This window comes from Podarcis raffonei, chromosome Z (assembly GCF_027172205.1).
Source record: "Podarcis raffonei isolate rPodRaf1 chromosome Z, rPodRaf1.pri, whole genome shotgun sequence".
NCBI lineage: Eukaryota > Metazoa > Chordata > Lepidosauria > Squamata > Lacertidae > Podarcis > Podarcis raffonei.
The window spans coordinates 47,132,792-47,158,868 of NC_070621.1; the positions used below are offsets into that span (position 1 = coordinate 47,132,792).

General features: G+C 44.9%; 1 protein-coding gene across 1 annotated transcript in view; it reads right to left on the reverse strand.

Annotated features, from left to right (window-relative positions):
- Positions 1 to 3,050: 3,050 nt before the first annotated feature.
- TAF1 (TATA-box binding protein associated factor 1) overlaps positions 3,051 to 26,077 on the reverse strand; it is a 49,013-nt gene continuing 25,986 nt past the window's right edge. The window contains exons 18-37 of the mRNA XM_053374891.1: positions 25,053 to 25,163; positions 24,420 to 24,569; positions 23,981 to 24,094; positions 23,710 to 23,885; positions 23,213 to 23,454; positions 21,516 to 21,732; positions 20,346 to 20,490; positions 18,971 to 19,167; positions 17,190 to 17,298; positions 16,823 to 16,921; positions 15,102 to 15,279; positions 13,719 to 13,786; positions 12,499 to 12,621; positions 11,657 to 11,749; positions 11,034 to 11,118; positions 9,671 to 9,738; positions 9,467 to 9,583; positions 7,740 to 7,887; positions 6,186 to 6,360; positions 3,051 to 3,217 (exon numbers count right to left, since the gene is read on the reverse strand). Of these exons, the coding sequence (XP_053230866.1) occupies positions 3,142 to 3,217; positions 6,186 to 6,360; positions 7,740 to 7,887; positions 9,467 to 9,583; positions 9,671 to 9,738; positions 11,034 to 11,118; positions 11,657 to 11,749; positions 12,499 to 12,621; positions 13,719 to 13,786; positions 15,102 to 15,279; positions 16,823 to 16,921; positions 17,190 to 17,298; positions 18,971 to 19,167; positions 20,346 to 20,490; positions 21,516 to 21,732; positions 23,213 to 23,454; positions 23,710 to 23,885; positions 23,981 to 24,094; positions 24,420 to 24,569; positions 25,053 to 25,163 (2,691 nt within the window). The 3' untranslated portion in view covers positions 3,051 to 3,141. The remainder of the gene's footprint in view (positions 3,218 to 6,185; positions 6,361 to 7,739; positions 7,888 to 9,466; positions 9,584 to 9,670; positions 9,739 to 11,033; positions 11,119 to 11,656; positions 11,750 to 12,498; positions 12,622 to 13,718; positions 13,787 to 15,101; positions 15,280 to 16,822; positions 16,922 to 17,189; positions 17,299 to 18,970; positions 19,168 to 20,345; positions 20,491 to 21,515; positions 21,733 to 23,212; positions 23,455 to 23,709; positions 23,886 to 23,980; positions 24,095 to 24,419; positions 24,570 to 25,052; positions 25,164 to 26,077) is intronic.

A 26,077-nucleotide genomic window follows, 5' to 3' on the forward strand; every position in this document is an offset into this window, starting at 1 on the left:
TGGCAACGAGCAGCTCTTGAAGCCAGCCAGAACCAACTGCACTACCAGGCTGGCTCTGGGCTGCTGAGACTGCCACTGCCACTGCTGAGGGGGAACCAGGGACACCCGGTATGTCACCTGGGGGAACTGCAGACCCCCCCCCCAACCCACATCGAGCTGGGAGCGACAGTGCCTGGCCACCCGGCCGACTGCCCAGCGGCACTCCAGGGCCAGGAAAACCCCGGAGCTGATGGAGGGATAAGGAGAAGGAAGAGAGAGAAAGAGGAAGGAGAAAAAAGAGGGGAACCCCGACCTGCCACTGCCGCCACTGAGGAGGAGAGGTAGGAGGGCCCTGGGAGGGCAAGGACACATGGCCAAGCCCAGGCCTGACCTGAGCCTACTCCACCGCAGCTATCCGGGGCCCAGAGAGCAGGCCAGGGCCCAGAGGAAGGCCGCACAACAGAGACCACAGAAGAAAAGATATTACTTCTTAATTTTTTTAAAAAAATAACCTTTTTTCAGAACTTTTTTTTTCCCTTTTCAAAAAAAAGTGTCCCTGGATTCTTTGGAAAAAAAATATGGTAACCTTATCCCAAAGTATCAAGACCCAAGACCCCCCTTGATGAATTTCAGTGGGAGGTATGGTAGACTTGGGCTCCCCTCTGCCAGAAATGAAGTTTTAGACCAGGGGTCAGCAAACCTTTTCAGCAGACAGCCAGTCCACTTTCCCTCAGACCTTGTGGGGGGCCAGACTATATTTTGGGGGGAAAGAAGAAAAGAATGAATTCCTATGCCCCACAAATAACCCAGAGATACATTTTAAATAAAAGGACACATTCTACTCATGCAAAAACACGCTGATTCCCAGACCATCTGCAGGTCAGCTTTAGAAGGCGATTGGGCCGGATCTGGCACCCAGGCCTTAGGTTGCCTACCCATGTTCTAGACCCTCCACCCAAAGCACAGTTCCCTGTATGCACCAGTGGCAGAGCATATGCCCACACTGCCCAGGGCGCACGCGCCACATTTCAGGGTAGGAAAGGCATGGGAAACCTGCCACCCACTCTCCTCCTGCTCTCCTCCCCCGGGTAAGGCGTGGCCCAGGGGCAGAGCTGCGCCAGGCACAAGCCGTGCAGCAACTTGCTCAGAGCCAGGCTCTGATAAAGGAGTCTGCTGTGGGAGAGCCTGTTTGCGCCCCTTCGCAAAATTGTGCACGGCGCCACAGACACCCACCCCCCGCCCACACTACGTCTCTGGCATGCACCCATTCGCCCTCTCATGGTAACAGCTTTCAAAGAGGTTTGGGATCCGCAACTGTTAAACTCTGCCCTTTATTCAAACTGAAACCACACACCAGACTTTATAGATACAGGGATATTCAGAGTTTGGTTAAGTGTTCCTCAGCTATGATCAAAACCTGTGAGTGATAACTTGCTTGCTTGGAAGCAAAAGGGTATTTAGAGCCAAGCATATGTGACCTAGGGATGTGGATGCAAGTCATCCATTTAAGCTCCTAAATTGGCAATGCTTTTCAAAAACGCCAGGGATGGACAAATTAGCACAAACTTTACCACAAATATACATACATACATACATACATACATACATACATACATACAGCAATTGCATTGTTTGGCAAAATTGGACTTTTATTTATTTTTTATTCAAAATTATAACAAGACATATTATCCAAAAACATATCATCCTTATCCCCCCCCCATTTTTCCTCCCTCCCCCTCCCCCTCCCCCACAGAACCCACCCCCACCCCCAGACTTCCCTCAGTTCCAGTCTTTGGTTTCTCTGAGACTGCTGTTTTCTGCATGTTAGAAAGTTGTATAGATCCTCAAACTGTTTAGCTGATTATTATCAATAAAAAAATTGTGAATGTTTATTCGAAACCTGCCAAGGTGTCCAGTTCACTTTGTTGGGTCTTTTACTTTGTAAAAGGTTCCCATACATCCTTAAAGTCACAGTTATCCTTGTCCCGTAGCTTATATGTCAGTTTTGCCAGTTCTGCATAGTCCATCAATTTTTCTTGCCATAATTATTTAGTTGGGGTTTCTTCAGTCTTCCATCCTTGTGCTACCAGAACTCTCGCGGCCGTTGTCGCATACATGAAGATGTTTTTCAACTTTTTTGGCAGGTCTTTCCCTACAATCCCCAACAAAAATGCCTCGGGTTTTTTTAACAAATGTTAAATGGAACATTTTCTTCAATTCGTTGTATATCATTTCCCAAAATGTTTTAATTGCCTTGCAATCCCACCACATATGATAAAATGTTCCCTCCTTTTCTTTACACTTCCAACATATATTTGAACTAGTTTTGTACATTTTCCCTAACTGCATTGGTGTTGTGTACCATCTGTACATCATCTTCATGTAATTCTCCTTCAATAGGGAACAATCTGTAAATTTTAAGTCAGTTTTCCATAATTTAACCCAATCTTCCATCATAATGTTGTGACCTACATCTTGTGCCCATTTAATCATAACTGATTTTACCTCTTCATCTTTCGTCTCCCATTCTAATAGTATGCTGTATGCGGCCTTCAGTAGTTTCACTTTCCCTTCAATCACTTCCGTTTGAAACCTAGATCTAGTATAACTAAATCCTTTCTTGCTGTCTTCTTTATGTGTTTCATATAGTTGTTGATAATAATAATAATAATTATTATTTATTATTTATACCCCGCCCATCTGGCTGGGCTTCCCCAGCCACTCTGGGCGGCTTCCAAAAAAAATATTAAAATACTCTAATACATAATGCAACCAACTCTGAAAGTGGTCTTTGATCTCATCATAATCTCTTAATTTCCATTTTCCATCATGTTCCTTTAATAAATCAGCATATGTGAGCCATTTTCCTTTCTTTCCAAGTGGTTTGAGCAGTAATGCTTCATGTGGAGAGCCACATTGGTCTTTTAGAAGGCCAAATTGGACTTTTAGAAGGAGTGCTTGTATAAACAAAAAACAACTCTCGTGCAGTTAGGGTAATTTTTAATATACCTTTATATACATCCTAAACACAATATTGATTCATAAAAGAATGAATCAACAACAAGTGTCTCAGTTTAGCAGCAGCGTTTCATTGGATAACAATGAAAAAATCTATACACTGAGACCCTGATGCAATCTTATCATGATCCCCAATAAAGTGTTTTATTCATCTGAATCCAGATCACTGTCTCCTGCAGTGGAAGGGAGGTCGTCACTTTCTTCCTCGTCCTCGTGGCTACTGGAAAAGAAAGAAATCTCATGATGCTGTTGTTATTTATCATGTGTACTGAGCGTGGGACAAACTTAGAAAGATGATAGACCAATGCTAGCTGTTGTTGATATGCAAACTTTACAGCAACACAAGTGTGAGATGCAGCTGGGCAGGTCATTTTCCTAATCCAATTCTAACAGCTAAGGGAGTCAAACAAGGTTGCATATGGGCCCCTTTTTGTTTACCATTTATTCTTCGAGGGACAGATACACATGGCCCAAAAGGCAGATAAAATGTTGCCTATCCTGCTTTATGCAGATAATGCTGTCATCCTGTTTCAGACACAAATTGGCCTTAAGAGAGCTCTTAAGAAACTAGTCCAACACTGTATGGAGGATCAATTAGTAGTAAACTACCAAAAAACAAAAGCCATGGTTTTCTCCAATAGAAGGAAAACCTACAGATGGTGCATAGATAACCAAGACATTGAACAAGTCACCTGTTTCAAATATCTAGGGGTTGTCTTTCCAGCTTCCAGAAAAAAACTGCCCGTATTAATCACACTTCCTCTATGGCCCAAAAAAGTACTGCAGCAACTTAAGATTCCATTGAGCAAAGGGAGGAAATTTTTATTCCAGCTGCTATCAAACTATTTGCTGCAAAATCCATAGCACAATTATTATATGGTGCACAACTAGTCCCCCTCTCTAATCTGGACCCCTATGAAAAACTACAATCAGGATTCCCAAGGTCAATTCTCCAAATCCCTAAATGTGTCCCCAACACAGCCCTGTAGACTGGAGATGGGCCTAAATAAGATTGGCTAGTTACTCTGTACACATGGCTAAGACTTAATGAGACCTCAACTGGGCTGCTCTCTTTGACACTGATTGATAATTATCAAATAAAATGGTGGAAGGGCATCACAAGAAAACTGGCTTTATATGGCCTTTCTCCTGAATATATTTTAGGTCTGGAAATGGGAAGGACTAGCTCTTAATTAATTAGAGAATTAATTAGAGAATTAATTAGAGAATTAATTAGAGAATTAATTATCTTAAATAATTAGAGAACGAATCTGGGACAGAATTCCAAAATGATCTTAATCAATCCTCCAAAATTTGTAAATTTTTACACAAACTTCAAAGATCCTATCCAGCAAATTATTTAAGTGCACTGGACAACTCTAAACACTGTTGGGCATTTTCCAGAGCCCGCTTTAATGTTCTCCCTTCAGCATTATTAGCAGGCAGATATCATGACATCCCAGTCCAACAGAGATTATACCCATGCAATTCTGACGAGATTGAATCCACTGGGCCCATTCTTCTATATTGCCCACTGTATCATGATACCCAAAGAGAGCTAATTCAACGGTTCCTAAGGAAATTACCTGGCTGCTCAGAGGAAACCTACGTTAAATATCTTCTTGCTGACAAAAGATCCGAATATCACCAGGCCTGTCATGAAATTCTGTTTTATGGCAACGAGGACAAGACAGGCTGCAGTGACAGCGATAGTTGATGAATGAGTACTGATTTTAAACTCTGGAACATAGGTTTTGGCTGAAGGAGTGCTATTTTAAATGCAAATAAGCTTATAGGGAATTTTCAAGGGGCGGACGCAGTAGACAAAATTGTTCTTGTTGTTAATTCTGCTGTCTGGACTTTGACCTCAATAAAGAAAATAAGTTCATGTGTACTGAGCACTGTACAGAAGAGAAACAATATAGTGAAGGAAAACACGAAAGTGTGATACATTGCAAATGCAGAGGAGCATTAACTTTTTGCTTCTCTGAACATTTTTATCACCGCAAGTGCATGGTTTCTGTTCGTTAGGAATGTAAGAAGAGCCTGGCTGTTGGATCTAGTCCAGCATCCTGTTCCCACAGTGGCCAAACAGATGCCTATGGGAAGCCCGCAAGCAGAACATGAGCACAACAGCAATGCTCTTCCCAACTCCAATTCCCAGCAACTGGCATTCGGAGGCATAATGCCTCTTACCCTTGTGGCAAGTAGCCATGGATAGACTTTTTCCTCCATGAATCTGTCTGATCTTTGAGCACCATCCAAGCCATCTCATTTGTGCAGCCATCCTCCAAGGTGTGCATCTGGTGCAGCAATACCACCGCAACCCTACCACTCAAGACTGCTCCCATCAGAGGCAAGATTGCTGTGTGGAAGGAGGTTATGCAAGCATTGCAGGCAGAATCAGATGCAAATGGTGTTAAGAGACTGAACATTTTAGCATCAGAATGAACCTTTCATGAGCAGTGCTCTAAGGCAACTGCATAGGTTTAATCCTGCATGGCAAGGGTAAGGGTTTGGGTTAGAATAGAATAGGATAGAATCATGGAGTTGCATTGTTGGAAGGGACCCCAAGGCTCATCTAGTCCAAACCCCTGCAATGCAGGAATAAGATTATTACTCCCCTCGTGAGATGAATGTGTGCTGCCGCACTTTCTATTTTTATGTATGTTCAAGAACTAATCCACGTAAATATTTAAAGAATAGGGAAGACTAATCCTGCCCATGACTAGGGTTATAAATCACATCTGCAAAGAAGCCAGGATTGACTCATGGGGGTTACTACTAAAGTTGTGATAGCATGTTTTTCTTTGGTGACTGATGGAATTGCAGCAATTGAGAAATGAATTGTTTAAATTGTTTTAGTTGCTGTGCTTTATGTTAACTTTAGATGTTTGTTGTTGTTTTTTGCTGGGCTTTTTCTTGCTGTGTGAGTTCCCTCCCCAACCCCCACTTTGGTTTTAGAGTTTAATGGTGTACTGCATTTCATATTTTCTTGTATGAGCAGACTGCCCAGAGAACTTGGTTGGATGGAAGTGTAACCAGTAAAGAGAAGAGCAGTAAAGAACAGGGAGGCCCACAACTCAAAGGCAACTCATAAGAGTCATCTGAACTGAGCGCAGCCAACCTGCTTTTGAGACAACCAAACACTCCTTAATGGCTCCAACAGCACACTTGTCTATGGTTACCTGGCACTGCTATACTCCATGGCATGTGAAATCTTCCCTGCTGCCTCATACGACATCATGCTGTCTTTGTTGTCTTTGTCTATTTGCACATTCTCTTGAAGAACGAAAGGCTGTCTCGGTCTCACTGCAGAGGATCCTGCACCTGAATCTCTGCTACTTTCACTTTGCTGGATTGCTGCACAACAGGACAGAAAATGGGTAGCCATAATAAAGTTACCCAAGCCTGTTTTATCCCCCAGGTCACCTGCAAATGGCTCCAAGGATATTGCTCTCCTTTGAGTAGTTTTGTCATCCTTCAGAAGGTGGCTAAGCTGCACTTCAAATAAGAACCTCAAAAGCATTTTGCATTTGAACAAAGTCAGCCACTGGAAAAGTTAGTGCCATATGATAAACTAGACTAGAGGAAGCTTTTTCAGTCTGGGGTCCCCCATTCTCACATGGAATCTTCCATTCATGTGTACTATGTTTCCGCCATCCTCAGCTTTCCTTTCTCAGCATTTAACAGCTAGGCATCTCCGATAATCATTTGCTCTACTGCAGAGGCAGTAAACTTTTAAGTCAAAAGTTTGATTCCCCTGAGAGAAACTGGTGGGGAAGAGTCTACTGACAATGGGGGGAGCCAAAGCTGAAATCGGAAGAGTCTCCATCTGCATGCTCTCCCCTGCTTCCATTCATTCACACATCCCTATGGCCCCTTGCATACTCATTCTCCCCATCCACACATAGTCATTTCAGTCACCATTCATCTTATCTCTACCCTCCGCATCCCCACCTGCATGACAATTGGTCTTAGAAAAAAAATGTCATAAATGGGACCTTTTTTTTAAGCCAAGTTGTCATGCAGGGAGCACAATTTTTAGGCTCTGCAGCATGTGGAGATGGGAGCATTACTCCACCCCTCCTTACATTCTAGCCCCCACCCCAAAGAAGCCCCCCCCCCAATCAGCACAGCAATTAGGCTTAGGAAATAATGTGTTCTAGAGTGGTTTCCCCCTAATCCTGCATTAGGATGAGAGGGCTGCTGCCCCCTACTGCCAAAGAAAAAAACCTCTACCCCATCAGCATAGCAATTAGGCTTAGAGGGGGGAGAGGTTAATAACCACACAGGGGTGCAGAAGAGGAGATGGGGAGTGGGCAGATCCAAAAGGCTCTGTGGATTGGCTAGGAACATCTTGTCCCTGGTTTAAGCAAGCTGGGAGGAGAAAAGAAGTGAGGGGCCTTGGCTTAAGATGCTTCCTCACTAACCACAAACTTCAACCAAGGACAAACTCTGGCAACAGCTTGTGATCAGTTTGCACGGTCCTGGTAAGCCACAGCAACTGAAAGGAATGTACATGTGCCTGAATTCACAAGTGTTTGCTTCTTGCTAATAGCCAAAGGACCAAAGCACAATGGCAGAGCACCTGCTTTGCACGCAGAAGGTCCCAGGTCCAACCCCTGGCTGATCTGGAGCCCTTGAAACCACTGCCAGCCAGTGTAGGCAACCATGAGTTAGATGGAGCAATGGTTTAACTCAGCGCAAGGCAGTTTGCTATGTAAAGAGTGAAAACTTACGTGTGAAAGTGTCATCGTCTTCCTTGCCACTGCTGTCACTCTCCTCGGTATCTGACAGGGTCAAGTCTTCATAATGCATGCTGGCCTGAGGCTGCTGCACTGAGCCTTCTTCCTTTTCACCCAGGTCTCTGTTTTCATCTTCCACTTTCTGTCATGATGGAACAACCAATGGTAGAAAGGAGGTTGCAGAGAATTTCCTGGCATATGAAGGTAGCTAGCTGCTCTCTAAAAATGGCCCTGGCAAACTGCAGTGGTTTCAGAAATAAACCCAAGTGCCTGCATCACCAGCTGCACTAGTACTTACTTCTGCAGTATTTTGCAGCAAGCAGATGATTTGCAACCACCTTGCACACAAGGTTGCTCTACTCATCTATACTCACAACAACCTTGCAGAGTGAGTGAGGCAGAGCCAATGATTTGCCCAAAGTCAGTGGGAATCGGAGCCTCCACCAGTGAATAAAATAATGAAACATCACATGACATTAAAAGCTGTGGAACAGAACACTTCTGTTATGGGCAAGATGGTTTGAGCACATAATGCCAATCCTGGCCCACAGCACCGGCTGCCAATTAGTTTCCAGACCCAATTCAAAGTGCCGATTTTGACCGATAGAGCCTTGAACAGCTCAGGACTGCAATACCTCAAGGACCGCTTGCCTCCCCCCATGTCAACTGACCCAGACTCTGCAATCATCATTGGAGGCCCTTCTTCATGTGCCCACTTCATGGGAAGTCCGGAGAGTGGCAACATGAGACTGGTCCTTTTCTGCAGTGACATCCCATTTGTGGAATGCTCTCCCCAGAGAGGCTCACCTGGCACCTTCATTATACACCTTTAGGCACCAGGAGAAAACATTCCTCTCTAACAGGCTTTCGGCTAATGAAACAATCTATGGCCTTTTAAACTGTGTGCTGAGGAGTTATTGCTTTTGTTTGCTACAATTGCATTTTTTTGTTTTTATATTGTAAACCACCCTGTAATCCTCAGGATGGCATAAAAATTGTAGTAGTAATCGTAATAGAGAGCGACAACTAGCCTGTAATTTCTGTGCTGCTTTAACGCTGTGTATACCTGTGATTGTTGTTACTAATTTGTTTTTGTTTTTTTAAGTGCAAGTCACCTTTGAAACCTAGAAATATTTTCGCTGATTCAGTAACAATAACTATTCCTGGAAGCCTGTTGAATAAGTGAAGTGGCAGCCATGTAAAGTTCTTGTGCCTGCCACATGAAAGAAATGCTGGTGGCCAAGGCAAAGCTGCCTTACACCAGGTCAGACAACTGCCCAACTAGCCCAAGTACTGTGTTCTCTCACAGGCAGTATTGGCTACTCTGAGTGAAGATGGGGCTCTTCAAGCTGGTGGTCAGCAGCTCAGTCTCTAGCGCACACACACCCATTTAAAAAGGAACAGGTACCAGGTGATAGGAAAACCTCCTCCTTGTCTAAGCCACTGGAGAGAATCAGAGTAGGCAATGCTGCCTGCTAAAGTAGCCAGGAAGGGCCTAGCTGGCCAATGGGCTCTTTCCCAGCCAGATGGTCTCCCAGTGCTACTAGGTCCAGCATGGAGGTGTGGCTCAGAAATCTAATAAAGCAGAACAACATAGGCAGGGTTGAGTCAGAAAGAAGCACATACATTATCCCTGCTGCAGCCACCACCCCAAACTGCAGCCACAGGCCTTGATGCCAGAAGAGGGTCCCTGAAAAGAGAGCTTTGGCAAGCAGCCTCACCTGGGGCATGCAGGGTTGAGAGATGGTTGGGTCAAAGCTCTCCAGGTCTGCCTCCTCTAAGGCTGCTTTGTTAACAGCAGAGATATCCTTCTCAAGCTGGGTCAAGTGCTCATCATACTGAAGAAGCAGAAAGACAGAGAAAGTAAGTGTTTGCTGAAGAATTAAAAACGGTCCTTGGCAGCATTGGCTTGCTGGGCCACCTACCTCTTCTAGTGCCTTGTAACAGATGTCCACCATCTCCTGAGCTGTTTTTGTGTTCTGGCTGTCAGGACCTGAATTGGAAATACAAACAAACAAACAAACAAACCACATCTCCTTAATGCTGCTCCTTAAGACCTGAGCACACAAGAAAGCCACAGGAATAAGCAACCCACTTCGAAGTGGTCTTCTTCAGGGCCAAGGTCCATGCTTCCTTGTGATATGCACCTAGAGCTTTCCAAAGCTTTGCCAAGTTCACTGGTGGCAACCGAATGTAGTATTCTTCAAAGGCTCTCTTCCCTGCAGAACTCCTTAAGGTTTCCTTAAGCTCTGACCATGTAAGATTCCTGAACCTCCCCTCCCCCAAGCACATTTTAAGAGGCCCTGAGATTTAATCAAAACCAATACTCTAGTCCATGAGCAGATAAACTTTCAAGGCCTTGTCTGCCAATTCCCGCTCCCCAGGGGCCATATGCCTGCAGTGGAAGTGAGTATTGCACACTCACAACATGCACACCAGACATTCAGCCCCTCCTCAGCTAATCAACACAAACCCGCTGGCTTGAGGAGAGGAATCCCCCCTTTCCACTCAATCAAATGATCTATCTGATAATGTGGGAGAGAGTAGGTTGCATGTCCACCAGGGAGCTGGACTCAGTGGAGAGAATTAAAAGCTCTCTGGCTTTCTCAGCGCTGTGACTGCCCCTTTGCTACCAAAATTGGTGGGATCTTGGGGGACAGAAAAAATTGCTGGATGGGGAGGACAGATTAGAAGCCCCAGGCTGGGGATTAACCAGCCCTCCTGTATTCTGTTCATGCCTGCTTACAAAGCAGTATTGGACCCCAAGAGCTGAAGAAGCTTAACAGAAAAGTCCCCAGAAGAAGCAATTTTCATCAAGGGAACTAGCTACATTTTGGAAAAGCATACATTAATGTCTTAATGAGTAGATGTGGAGTCCCATTCAGGTCTTGCCCTTATTGCTGGCATCTGTCTGTCTCAAGAGACGATGGGATGTGCCTCCGGGGATAAAGACAAACTGCTTCATTAGCGGCATCAAAGTGACCTCCCTGGAGCACAAGCCTGGGTGGTCTGTCTGGAGGTCCTGGGCTGCCCAGCTGGCAAGACCCCTCTCTCAGCCTCACTGATGTGGTCCAAAGGAAAGCAGAGCAAGATGTTTGGCACCAGCTGGGCTGCAGGAGTTGCCAGAAGGAGGCCTACAAGATGCCATCTAACTGCCATCCAGATTTGTGTAGGGTTTACTCCTTAGCCTTTTCTTCTCGCAAAGGTGCACCACAAAGCCCTGATAACTCTCTGTAAATGTGAGTCAAAGGGCTGCAGACATGGCAAGGAGCCAAGAGGGTCTCTTACCATTGTATTTCATGCTGTTGGCAAGGATCAGTTTCACGTCATCCATAAAGACTTCTCGATTCTGGTATTTATGTCTGGAGATATTCTAGAATGAATGAATAGGAGACAAGATGGGAATGTGAAGCCTTAAGGAGGCAATATGAATTCTTGATTCTGGCATACAAAAAGTCTGAAGTGGATCCTTTACGAGGACCCTTTCTTTCTTACACTTCACTAATATTTTGGAGTGTCCTGGTGATTCCTTTCACATATAGAACTGCTTCTCCCCATCACAACCTCCCTGATTGCTCAACATGACCCAAGCCAGAGTTACAAAATACAGCACATGTCTTTGAGTTATTTATTTTCCCCATGACTTTTTGGCCTCCAAGTCAGCAGCTGGTGGCTGAGATTAGGCAAGCAGAATTTCTTCACCCTCAGCCCACATTTCCATATTCCAGTTCTTTTCCTGGTATTTTATCTGGGATTTAACATGCTGCCATCAACCTTGGGCCTTTTCTGCCAAGGCTTCTTTTATTTCATTTAACTAAATTTATACATTGCCTGATTGTAAGAAAACCTTGAAGCAGTTCTGAGAAGCTGCAACATAAACCAACAACAGCTGCACCCTTCAAAGTTCGCACCTTGCTGATAGTCCTCAAGTCCATCGGGCTGACAATGACTTTGTAATATTTTGGCACGCGTCTCCTGTTTACAGGACGGAAAAAGAGCCTGGCCTGCAAGCAAAAAGAGGGTAAAAAGGGAATGAGCAAGCAAGTCTTGCACGGTGAATTGCATGCTGGATCCAGTATCTGCATAAGACACTGAAAAGCTTTTGTACAACATCAAGCTGAATCTAGAGGGAACATCCCATTATCTGCCAACAAATCCTAAGTCCTCTGGAGGTGCCTGGATTCTACTATAGCATTTTTGTCAAACCCAAAGTAAGGAACTCCAGAGCCAGATAATTTTGGAGCTGTGCAGCATCAGCATTTGTTAAATGCAGTGCTGCTCAAATACAGCTCAGGAACCATATACAGTGGTACCTCAGGTTACAGACTCCGCTAACCTGGAAGTAGTACCTCGGGTTAAGAACTTTGCTTCAGGATGAGAACAGAAATCGCGCAGCGGCAGCAGGAGGCCCCATTAGCTACAGTGGTACCTCAGGTTAAGAACGGTTTCAGGTTAAGAACGGACCTCCAGAACTAATTAAGTTCTTAACCCGAGGTACCACTGTAGTCCCACCATCCTGCTTGCACAGCAGCCAAGTGGATACCAGTGGAAAGCCCAAAAGGAAGACATGAGTGTAACAGAAACTATCCCCACTTGTGATTCCCAGCAACTGGTATTTAGAAGTGGAGGTAGAACATAGTCATCATGGCTAGAAGTCACTGATAGCTTTATCCTCCAAGCACAAGGCTACTGTGACCGTCCCCTTTTCCACAAGCTCTTTTCCATCACCACCCAATGCTAAGGACAGACATACATGAGGAACAGCCTTTATCTTCTGGGATACAATCTTGTCCAGAATATAGGAGAAGGCCGCTTGATGAACATCATCCAGAAGGCGATTAATTGCCTTTTCCAAACGAGCCAGTTTATCTTCCTTCTGGAAGGACACCAAGGTACAGAAACGCACTCAGCTCCAGAGCAACTCCTTTATAGCAACCCACTTTTTGCTGAACACTGCTCAATGGCAGAGCACCTCCTTTGCATGCAGAAGGTCCTGGGTTCAATCCTTGGCATTTCCAGGTAGAGCTGTGAATGTTTCCTACCCGATACCCTGGAGAGCTAAATGAGTTAAGATGGAACAATGGCCTGACTCAGTATGGGGTGGTTTTCTATGTGCCTACTGTATTTTTATTTCTTATGTAATTTCAAAAATATATTTCAACATCTTCTGTTCCTATCCAATTACCAGTAGTTCAGGTTTTAAAACAGAAGGCATTCACACATACCCCATCTTTATTCATAAGGAAAGTCAGCTACAACTCAAAATCTCCAGCAATTTGGGCTGGTTTTCTCACATGCAACATGACCCATAAAAGAAGCTTATTGTTCACATTCTCTCAGTTACCTGGAACTGTCTTTTTTCATTTTCACTAATACCACTATTATTAAAAAGCACTACATTCCAGTTTTAAAATGTTTTAGAGTTAAAATAAGCTGTAGACAAACAAGATCATGTTTTACCATTAAATAAATTGGTGTCCTTTTTGGAGAAATGTTTTTTTTCAACAACCAAAAATTTTGTTGTTTGTGTTCATATTTTGTGTGTGATTCTGATTCTGATTCTGTCCTTCCAGCAATAAGTTTTGTTTAATTAGATAATGGCCATGGAATCTTTCTCACCCACAGCTAATACAACATTCACAATCTGTTTGGAAATCTATGCTGCACTTTCAAATTCAGTAACTTTCAGTTAAAATCCAGAAACCAAAATTAGTATTGGATAGTAAAGTCACCATTCGAACTCTACCACTAAAAACTATTAAATCAAGAGAGCAGGTCCTATGCTCAGCTCCTAATGCAAGCTTCCAACAAACCACTCTGGCTGCCTTTAGTCCTTTCAAGAGAGATCTCCCTTCAGTCCAGAATCACCAAACTGTTTATGCAAATAGCTCAGCCCTAAAAGTACCCTAAGTGGCTAAGCAACGCCCTTACCTCCAAGCCACAAGCAACCCCTCCCTCCACAATCTGACTTGCCTCTTTCAGTTTTTGATCACCGAAGTCCAGCATTGACTGAGCAATCTGAGTCAACTTGTGCTCTGGCCCTGCAAACACAACAGCAGAAACCTTTATTGTGGGATGGTGTTGTTGTGACCTGTCTTGACAAAAGGCAAGTTACACATTTAAGATTACATGTGGTTAAGTTGGTCCTGTTCCCCAGTGGTATGGAGAGCTAACTTGGAGACTCATCAGAAGTCTCAGAGAGCACACACTTAATTTTACATCCAACTGGTGTCCTCCAGATGTTTTAGACTGAAATTCCCATAGCCCAAGTCAACAAAGTCACACTGAAGTTGCAGTCCAAAACATCTGATGGGCATCAGATTGGCAAAGGCTGCTCCACGGTGTGACGGCAATTGAGAAGCAGCCAGCAAAGCAATGCTGTTATTTTCCTCCATTCCCACTGTCCCCAAGCTGCTGGGAGATCATGGCCCCAGAGGAAAGGAGCAGGTATCACAACTCTTCCTTGGTAGTCCAGAAGGACTAGTTCTAACTGAAATCACTCAAGATAGATGAGGTTTTTTCTTAGCAGGTCCAGTTGAGAAATCAGGCAAGGGAAAGAGAAGCAGTCACACTGAGAGCAAAGGAAACCAGGAAATTACAAAGGAGAGCATGCAGGCAACTTACAAATATATAAGGCCATCCGTCAGAGAAATAATTGGACACCTAGTGAAGACAGGACGATCACCAGAGGGTTTAAAGAAGAAAGTAGGTCACAGTGTAAAGTAGGTGAACATCAGAAGAAAATTCCTCAGCACAAGGTAGCCTTACAGAGCTATGCAGAGATGGCGAAACTTACTGGAAGAACAAAAGATGAAGATGAGAGACCTTTTTTTAACAGAATGGGGGTAGATTGTTGAATATATGAAGACAAATTGTAGACAATTAAAAACTTCAGCAGGATTGATGTAAACACGAGCAGTAAAAAATAACTTATAGAGAGGAAAAAGATAAAATTTATAAATTGGTTGGAATTGGTTATGCAGTAAGTCTGTGACATGAAATAAGGAACAGTAGAGAGGAGGGGAGGGGAGTTGAAGAAAACGTTGATTTTTGTTTATATTTAACTTTTTTTGTTAGAAACATTGTAAAATGAAAAATTGGAAAAATAAAATATTGGAGGTTTTTTTTTTTAAAAAAGATCAATACTTAAAAGCCGCCTTTTGCCTAGCCCATTCCTCCTCTTCCCTTAACATCCTCAGAAAGAGCACCAGGTCACTGCCCCAGTTGCCGTAACCTGTTTTTTGAGGCTGGGACACTTTGCACAAGGAGGGAAGAAAGAGCAGAAGAGAAACAGTTGAAAGAAAGAAAGAAAGAAAGAAAGAAAGAAAGAAAGAAAGAAAGAAAATTAACTCTCACCATTAAACGTGGCACTGTTCTTCACAATCAGCTCCAGGTGCTCTCGGAATTCTTTGCTCGATTTGTAAGATTGCTTACGGACATTCTGGCGCAGGGTGTACAGGTCCATTGGTCGGCCGATGATCTTGCGATAATTTCTGACACCCCTCCTGCTAACAGGCTTGTGGAAGTAACATGTCTGGCAAAGGTAAACCGGGAAAGAATGTGAGCATCCCTTTTATTTCTTAATATACCACCCTCCCTTAAGTTACCAGGGACGGATACAACAACATGAAAAAAACATTTTTTTAAGACAAACAAACAAACCCAGATAAAGCCATTGCTTTGTTCACCTGCCAAGGAGAGAGGGCAGATAATGAAACCCGTCTCCCTCAAAAGGGCCACTGGAGCCATTCCAAGGAAGGGGAGTCCACAACCTCTTGAGGGAGTCTGTTCCACTGTCAAGTAGCTATTGACTGTCAGAAAGTCTTCCGGTATGTTTAGTCAGAATCTCCTTTCCTGCAACTTGAAGCCATTGGTTCAAGCCTTGCCTTCCAGAGCAAGAGAAAACAAGCTTGCACCCTCCTCCATGTGACAGCCCTTCAGACATCTCCTCTCAGTCTCCTCTTTTCCAGGCTAAACATGCCCAACTCCTGTTAGTATTTCATTCAGCCGATGGTGCAAAATGTGACTGGTGTAAATCACATGCCTGTCTGAGAAGACTGTGGAAACGGAAGACAGCCTGATCTCTCTTCCGTTGTAAGTACTTTGTAATGTACTTTCACTTTGGTTGTTCTCTCAGAGCTGAAGAGAATGGTCACCATTATATTGTAGTCTGTATATAGTATGTAAATAAATAGTAGCTTAGATCTACAATGTCTCACTCTTCTTGTTGTGTTATGCCAGAAGATTAGTGTGCATATATCAAGCTGATATATGTCACTGAGCGCCCTGGAGAGGAAGGGAGATGCCTTTTCCAGTGCTGCGCACATTGGAGGATGTTCGGAGTTCCGGGGGTTTGGAGGTGACCCCAGCCGCACTGGACCGGGCCAAAGGTAGGTCCCATCTTTTTAGGCAACTGTGGTGTGCTTGCTGCAGGAAGGCAGGATATAAAGCATTATGTTTCCCCCTATGCTCAGCCAGGAAGGCAACTGGCGTCCAGAGGTAACTTAACCACCTCTTCTTTAATTATTATTATTATTATTGCATTTATACACCACCTTTTTGCCAAGGCATCCAAGGCGGCCCAGGGTTTAAAATATGAACTTAGTTAACACCAACAAATGGCACAAAATATTATCAGGCCAATTTCAGGGGCTGATGGCACTAGCTCCCTGGCCTGGGCTTCTCCTCTTCTGGCCTGATATGCAGCCACTGATTGACCTCTCTCCCTTTTCCTCCATGAGAATTTTTCTGATCCCCTTTGAAAGCTGCTGACACCAATAATACATTTCGATGTATGATTCTGATACACAGCACTTTTCATACACTCCACTAAACAGAATGTGAGCTGTCGAAGACTGAGGCCACAACTCATGGAGTAGAGTTTGGCAGGAGGTGGAGAGGCAACATCCTCGAAATAGCAGAAAGATTGCCCTCAAATGCTCAATGCTGATATGAGACAAGAATTTCTCGAGGAACTAGCTCTCCTGTTATATGGATAGGATAATGCCCCCTTGTCTTTGCAAATGACATAGAGCCAGAAGAGGCAAAATCAAACCTCACAGGTGAAAAGGTCTTACATTTGGAAGTTCTTGCATTTCGTTGATAATGCCTTCCAGGATATAAGACAGTATCTCTATGGGGGCTGTGCTCCCCTGGTGGCTGGACCTCTGAGGCTGCTGAAAGAGAGAGAAGTGGGACGCTAAAGGCATTTCCAAAGTTTACGTATGATGGACTTTTGGGAATCTTGACAAAGGGCACCTCAAAGCATCTAATTGGTCTCTACTTTTTTGGGGAGGAGTTGCCCTTTGGCTGTTCCTGGTCTACAGTGAACCAGCCCTGGCTGAGGCTTAGAATAAGCACTTGCTGTTGCCACCATTTCCAAGATGGATAGTGGGCAAGGACAAGGGGTGGAGTGGGGGCAATGAAAGCAACACAAGGACTCACGTTTAAGTAGCTACTAGTAGCCGTGGTTCCAGAGCCCTGTTCCTTCTTTTGCAGAAGCTGTCCTTTTGTGAACTTCAGGACTAAAGACTTCTTGCGAACTTCATTCGCGCTGCAAGGAGAGAAAGGGAGGAGAAACACGCTGCAGTTTCCACCACCTCTCCCTCCAGTGGGCCCAGCTGCCCCTCTGGGAGGGACTGATTAAAAGAGCACAATATGAAGCCCATTTACTCATTTATTGGGTCTAGTCTGGGGTAACTGGAGCTGTAAGTTGAAGAACTTTAACCCCATCAGCCCACACAGCAGCCTGCTGCTTCATTTACATTCAGTGGTACTACCTGTCCTACACTGTACACCAGACAGTTGCTGCTCCTGTGGATAATAGTAAATGGTATTTAGCAACTTGTTATGAACTGTTGTGTTCTTATTTTTTAAGGCTTGTGTGATTTTACGGTGTTATGGGTTTATTTGATCTTCTGTAAAATTTATTGTGGCTTGTGCAATGGCTGGTATATAAACCAATTACCCCAATGACTTGAAACCGTCTTGGTTGCAGGACCTCTTTTTGGGAGCACCTCACCAAGCACATCAAAGAGTCATCTTTGCTGATGTAAGCACTTTAGGTAAAAATGTTTCTTTTCTGCAAGGTTTTTGGCTGATGGGGCCATGCAATTGTGTCGTTCTTTATCTCCTTGACATCTGGTGGGAGGGCATTCCACAGGGTGGGCACCACTGTCAAGAATGGTTCCCTTCTTGTAGTGAGGGAACCAGCAGAAGACCCTCAAAGCTGGACCTCAGTGTCAGAGCTGACGATGGGGATAGAGACGCCCCTTCAGGTATACAGGGTCGAGGCCTGTATACCTTTAGGGCTTTAAAGGTCAGCACCAACACTTTGAATTGTGCTCATAAATGTACTGGGAGCCAGTATAGATTGTTTAGGACTGGTGTTACATGGTCCTGGCAGCCACTCCCAGTCACCAATCTACTGCTGCATTCTGATTAGTTGTGGTTTCTGAGTCACCTTCAAAGGTAGTCCTGCACAGACCTATGCCAGTCTGTGAGAAAGACTGGAGTATTGGGCACTTACTACCAGATATGTGTGGGAGTCATCCAGAAGACAATCAGTTAATACAGGTGCTGGATTTTCTCTCCGTTTTGGAATACGTGGCCCTGTCTGGCCCGGGCAATGACAAGGTGTTCACCCACTGCCACATGTGGATGACTTCCACACGTCCACAGGAAGGGATTTCAACTCTTCCACCTTGTTCTGGACTTCTTAATTTAGAGGAAAGGTGAGCAAGAGATCACATGATGTAAGTTTATAGCATTATGCATGGAATGGGGAAAGTGTTTGGGGAAAGTTTCTCTCTCTCTCATAACACTAGAACTTGTGGACGTCCAATGACATTTGAATGTTTGGAGATCCAAGACGGATTAAAAATAATACTTCATCATGAAACACATGGTTAAACTGTGGAACTCACTCCCACAGGAGGATGGCCACCATCTTGGATGGCTTTAAAAGTGGACAAATGCAGGAAAGGCAATGCTGTCAATGGCAGCAACGTTTCTGAATACCAGTTGCTGGACACCACCGGAGGAAGAGTGCTTTTGTGCTCAGGACCTTATTGAAGGTTTCCCACAGTCATCTGGGTGCCCACTGTGAGAACAGGATCCTGGACTAGACTGCGATGGGCGTCAACCAGTAGGCTCTTATGATGTTCATAGCCCAGGCAGGACCTCTGCACCTCTATCTGTGAGATGGTGCCAAACACGGCCCTTACCTCTCAACGAGTTGCTTCCCTAAGACAATCTTGGTTCCCTCCACTTTGATCAGCTCACTGTCATCGGTGGGAATGATGGTCTTCTCCAGCTCCTCCTCCTGCTCCACCGTCATGGCGACTGGCTTGGAGGGCAGTTTGGCTGGGCAGATTTTGTTGTTCTTCATGTGCCCACTGGTACCGCAAGCACTACACTTAATCTGCAAGCAAAAGCAAAGGAATGAATGGTTGCAGGCTACTTCAGAAGCACAAAAGCAGAGTTATCGAGGGATAGGCAGGGCTCCCATCAACTGTAACACCAGCACTAGCTGAAGGCAGCAACAAAACCAAGGTGGGGTGGGGTGGAGTGGGGTGGGGTGGGGTGGGAGCTTGTGAAAAAGTGCTGGACTTGTTCCCAAGCGCTCCCCTGCTGTGTGTACCTTTAAGCAGAAAGGCTGTTTGCACATTTTGAAAATAAAGTCTCAACCCATGCACATACCTACCCAGTGTGCGCCGATGAATCCAATTTCTTTTTTTTAAATGGAATTACAAACTTGGTGGATCAGGGAAATGCTGTGGACATAGTGTATCTTGATTTCAGTAAGGCTTTTGACAAAGCCCCCCCAAGATACAGTGGTATCTCGGGTTACAGACGCTTCAGGTTACAGACTCCGCTAACCCAGAAATAGTACCTCGGGTTAAGAACTTTACTTCAGGATGAGAACAGAAATCATGCGATGGTGGTGCGGTGGCAGTGGGAGGCCCCATTAGCTAAAGTGGTACCTCAGGTTAAGAATAGTTTCAGGTTAAGAATGGACCTCCAGAAGTTCTTAACCCGAGGTACCACTGTATTCTCGCAAGGAAGCTGGTAAAATGTGGGCTGAATGAGATATCTGAAATGTTAAAAGTTAAGGTTTCCTCTCCATGCCAAAAATTAGTCAGTGGTAATTGGAGCTGAAGCATAGGTTAAATTTTCTTCTTTGTACATCATCTAACTTTCGCTTCATGCATCTGACAAAGGGGGCTTGAGTCCAGGAAAGCTTATTCCTTAGTAAATTGTGATAGCCTTTAAGGTGCCATGGGACTCTTTAAGTATTTCCATTGCATGGCTACCCCTCCGGGTTTTGTTTTGCTTTTTCTATCTGGATTTTGCTGCAATGCAATCTGGATTCATCAAAATCTGTTTCAAAAAAGAAAGCTCCATTAGCTGGGCTGCATGACTCCTTCCACTAGACTTGGGGGAAGAGCTAGTAAAGCCCTCTGCTTTGGTTTCTGAGGTGCTGCGCAGCACACTGGCATATGTCTTTTCACAGATACAAGACCATTACCTCTTTATTTATAATAACACTGCAAGAAAAGGAGCCAGAAGCAGCTGGAGCTTTCAAGAAAGCCTGCTTACCTTCTCCAACCTGAGCTTCTTCTTGGGAGGAGCCTTCTGCTGTTCCTTCTCTTTCTTTCGTTTAAGCCGCATCAACTTCAACTGGATCTGGCGCTTTTCACACCGCAGCTTCTTACGCTGCTTTTCCGAGATGGCAAACCTCCGGCTGGAAACACAAAGGTCTTCAGTTAAGGCAGTGGTGAGGAACACAATGTTGCAGGACTCCAACTCCCATCAACCCAGACCACTGACTATGCTGTCCAACAACCACTGACTATGCTGTCCAATGGGAGCTGTAGTCCAACAACACTCAGAGGACCATATATTTTCCCCATCCCTGGCCTATTGGTACGGCCAGCCAGTAAATATTCAGGCACTGAGATAAACCACACTGGGGGTCACAGTGGCTCTCTAGATGTTCTAAACTACATCCCTCATCATCCCTGACCACTGGCTACACTGACTGGAGCTGATGGGAGCTGAAGTCCAACAACATCTGGAGGGCCACAGGTTCCTCATCCCTGCCCTACAGCATTGGCTGCTTCCGGATTTGATTTACTCTGCCTGACTCCATATGCTGGCTGTGTGTTTTATTTCCTGCTGCATCCTGTTTATATGTTTGTTAGCCTGCTTGCTTTAAATTTCATATAGAAAGAGGCAGAAAGGCAGGGTGTAATTTAAAAAACACACACACTAAAAATATAAACATACTGTGCATTTGCAGCCTTCTGCACCTCTCCTTTCACAAGGAGATTCCCACTCTACCCAAATTAATAATAATAATAATAATAATAATAATAATAATAATAATAATTTGTATACTGTTAATAATAATAATACAGTTTGTATAGCACCCTTCATCCATAGATCTCGAGGTGGTTCGCAGCAAAAAAATACATGCTAAAAACACAATAAAAACAAGAAAAGAAAACAAGCCAATAACACCCCCTAAGGGAAAGCAGGCTCCCTGCGATGCCCTTACACCAGAGCTTTCCAAAATTTTCCTGCTGGTGACATAGATTTTAGACATGCATCATTTCGTGACAAGTCCAGTTTTACTAGCAAACCAGAGGTTAAACTAACCCCTTTCCAGCCCCGGGAGGAGCATGGAGAGTGTTCGCGCAACACACCTACACGCTGCAGCCGACCCCTAACGTGTCGTGACAGACAGTTTGGAAAGCTCTGCCTTACATGAACTCATCATCCTTGGTTTTCCTTATCCTGGTGTAGGCGTCGATGATCAATGGATTGCGGACCGTCTCGCATCTCTCATACTCCTTCCCGTCCTCATCGCGGAAAGTGCGGTAGATTTTCAAGCAGCTGGAGGAAGTGGTGGCAGGATCAGGGCTGGTCGCAGAAGCCGTGCCACTGCTATCGTTTGGCTCTCCTGTGTTGCCAGGGGTGGAGGCTGCAGGGGAAAGCATGACTGTGTTGTCAAAGGCAGTGAACTCCCTGGGCAAGAAAGAAACAAAATGCCTAGTCTCCAAGATCCTATGGCAAGCTGCAAAGGCAGGCGTTCAGGAGCCTTGGGAGAGGGCGCACACAAAGGAACAGTCATCCACCATTGTACCATGCAGAATTTTTTTTTTGTTTTTGTTTTTTTAAAGAATATTTATTAAATTTTCCAATTTGTACCATGCAGAATTTTAGCCAATGTGCATTCCAGGCAGCCTCTTTACCAGCTTCTCATGCGCATTTCTGTTCTACTCTCCAGCTTCTCTTTCTCTGTAATTTCCAAGGCCTAAATGGTCAAGGACCATCACAAGGCCGGCCACCATCTGAATAAGCCCTGCTGACTATCCGATGCTTATCTTTGTTTCATTTCTCTGCAAAACAAGGCTCTTCTCCTAGTAGTGCTTGCAATTTGGAACGTTGTTCCTCCTGAAATCACACAGGCACACCTACAACCTTGATATTTTGCTGCACGTGAATACCCATGTTCTGGGCAAGGGTTTGAACAGCATTAATGTGGTTCATTGTTGATCATTTTTTCTTTATTTTATTATTGTTTTACTATGGTGTATTTTTTAATGAGTTGGCAACTTATAAACATTCTTATAAATGAAAATAAACACATTTTGTGAAATGTTTCATCCTTCTCCTGACCTGTCTGCTAGTTATGCCACTTGTCAATGGCTACTGTTATTATTAATTGTTCTTTCTCTCTTTCTCTCTTTCCCTCTTTCTTTTTCTCTCTCTTTGTCACTTTACCACCACAAGGGTCTCCAGGCAACTTGCAGAAAATACAAAGAAATTTGAAAAATTAGGTGCACTAAACACAATAAAATTGTGATTCTACACAGATGCCCAACAATTAAATCATCACCTCCTTCCCCAAGTACATCAGTTATACAAAAACCATCATGCACTAAAAGAGAAAGTTAATAATAAAATGCCTGGGAAATAGAGAGAAGGACATACTTTTCAGGCACCAGGCCCATTGCAGACCACCTCTGTGCAGCAAGGGGGAGAAATAAAAAAAAGCCATGAAAAACGGGGAGGGAAGTCGACAAAAGAAGAGAAAAAATTATTATGTATTGGAATATATATGTGAAATTTTTGAAAATTTTATAAAATATATGTTATAAGAAAAAAACCCTGCTCCTTTTCCCTAACAGGATACCCAAGAGCCCATATAGAGAAATTAAATTAAAACCACAGTCCTGCTTAAAGATAAATAAATTATGTTTATGTCTATATCTGTATACACACAGACACACACCAGGACTACAGCTCCTATCATCCCACACCATAGTCCACGCTGGCTGAGCCTGATGGAAGCTGAAGTCCAACACCACCAGGAGTGCAACGGGTGCCCCCCCCCTTTGCATTAAGACCATAACTGGGTGCTCTGTCTGGGGACCTCCCTGCCCCTGCCAGGCACTCACACAGCTCTTTTCTGTCCTTCTGGTTCTTCACACTCCTCTCCTTGTGGTTGATGCTTTTCTTCTCCATCAGCATCTTCTGTAGCTCCTTCCGTTCCTCCTCCTCCTTGTCCCTCAACAGCTGACGACGGGTCTTGTTGTCCTGTACCATGCTCTCGAGCTCCTTCCCCATCTCCTTAACATCACTGTCCTCATCAGAGCTACTGTCAGTGTCTGTAGATAAGATGTCAGTGGATGCCAGAACTCTGCAGCAGAAAACCACCACAAGGGTCAATCTCTGAGGTCTGCACCATGGAAGCATTTGGGCCACAAACAGGAGGATGGAAACACAAATGCCACCGAGCCCTAGTGACTCTGCTACATCCAATTCCTACACACACACACACACACACACACACACACACAGAGCGAGCGCTGCCTTATGTAGAGTTGGACCACTGCGTCCATCTAGCTTAGTACAGACTACACCAACTACCTGTAGCATTGGCAGAAGAACTCACTTGTTCTGCAAGTCAAAGATGCGTTGGCAGTTCTCCTTGTACCTCTCCTTCTGCTCTGCTGCAGAGAAGCGAGAACCACGGGCAAATTTGTTTGTCGATTCTTCATCAAAGCGAGCCTGCTTTGTGGATATCGCACGCACGACATCAACAATATCCCAGCGGGAAAGCTTGTTGATCTGCAGAACGAGAGATTGGGTGACTGCAGGAGGCTGCCGAGGGAGGCCCAGGGCATGAAGGCATGCTCCTGCAACAGCCCCTACCCCGTGCTTACCTCCTCTTCAGGAATTCCAAACTGTCGCAGCATCTGCTTGCCACTTTTGAGTGACAGGCGCCGGAGATCTGCATCCGACCCAGTCACTGTCTTCTTCTGGAGCAGCTTGTCATCCTGCTTGGAGGAGGAAGAGCAGGTTTCTTCCTTCTGATATCCTGCCCATTTGTCTCCCTCCCCACACTTCCTAGGCCTGGGCCTTGGGGAGAAACTCTACAGCTCCAGTAGCCTCCCTAACCCTATGCAAGCCCCTCAGAGGTAATCAGGGGGTCTAGCAGGAAACTGCTGTTCTGCCCCTTTCCTTGCCAATGAGTAAGAATGAAGGAGCAGGAGGAGGAGGAGGAGGAGGAGGAGGAGGAGGCAGCCCCCGAAGAGGCTGGCCTACAACAATGGCTGGCCTGGCCCATTTTCCTAACTTTCCCAACCTGGGCCATCCACTTACTTTCCGCTGAGATGACTTGTGTGGGATCTTCACATAGGAGAATCCTTCTCCACATCCTGTAGGGTCTGCCACTCCAGTCACGTCCAAGAGACATTTCCCGTTCATTGCTGCAATAAAGGCCCGCGTAGTGTTCCAGGGGGCACAACGTATCTAAGGGGTGGATGGGAGAAAGCCGTCACACACTGGGTCTGTTTGTCAGGTGAAGGAAGAGGTTATCCGGAAGGAGCGTCTCCACCCCCATCGTTCTGCCCGGACACTGAGGTCCAGCTCCAAGGGCCTTCTGGCAATTCCCCTACCGTGAGAAGTAAAGTTTCAGGAAACCAGGCAGAGGGCCTTCTCAGTAGTGGCGCCCACCCTGTGGAACAGCCTCCTGACAGATGTCAAACAGATAAACAACTACACAACTTTCCGAAGACATCTTAAGGCAGCCATGTATCAGGAAGTTTTTAATGTTTGATGTTTTGCTGTGCTTTTATTATGCTGGAGGCCACCCAGAGTGGCTGGTGAAACCCACTCAGGGTACAAACAATACATTCTTACAATTGTTATTATTATTATTACTACGCCATCTAAGGTTATGGTTGAGAATATCTGGCACTTCCCTGGTGAGCCACTGTGCAGTGCTGGTTCTACCTCATCATCTATCTTCAGATTGTTTTCTTCTTCCTTTTCTCCTCTTTGCTGCTCTCCCTCCTCTTCTTTTTCTTCTTGGGCAATGAAGGATTTCATCCCATAACCTGCATCCTGAGGAAAGAGTTGGGAAGCAATTTTCTGAGCCACGTGGAAAATGCCCATGCAAACAGGGGCACACAGAGGGGTCTTGGGCCACCCTGTTAGCACAGGACCTGTGATAACAGAAAGCAAGCTTTGTATTCAAGAGACCACATACTCAAGGAAACAATCTCCCCATCACAGGCTACTGCCTTCCCGTTGTCCCTGTTCCCACTGGATGGCAAGTCTGCCCAAGGTTTTTAGCAGCCAAAGAATCAGCAGCCAAAGAATCCCAAAGACCTGCCTTCTCTTGAGTGGGGCAAAGGAGTCATCTTAGAGCAATAGGTAAGGTAAGACATCTGACAAGAGTCACCTGAAATGGTGTGTTACACTCAGATCCGGATACAAAGGTTACCTTATTTTTGTGTAACCAAAAGCATCGCTTTGAAGCAAAACTTTACAGAACAATTAATTCCTACTTTGCGCCCAGGAGAGTGAAGCAACTTCTCATAAACTATGTTTTCCCCATCTTTAGAAGTATTAAAAATTATATTACATTGAGTACAGGCAACTCCCTATTTGCATGCGATCTACATGTGCGCAGCCACACGCAAGCCAGTCTTCCCACTTCTGCCGGGAACCCGGAAGTGGGGTCCGCCCAGGATAGTCCTAGTGGCTTGCGAGGAGACCCTCCCCAGAGTCTGAAGGGGACATCCTTTTCTGCTCTGGGGAGAGTCTCCTCGTGAGCCAGAGGGGCAGTGGGGCTTTGTTTATACTGCTCAGATGATGTTCTAAAACTTGGGTCCCCAGCCATGGTTGGACTACATCTCCCATCATTCCTGACCACTGGTCCCACTAGAAAGGGATAATGTGCATCATAGTGAAACAAGAGCTGGAGACCCAAGTTTGAGAAACACTGCTCTAAGCAGTGTCTAGAAATATCCAAC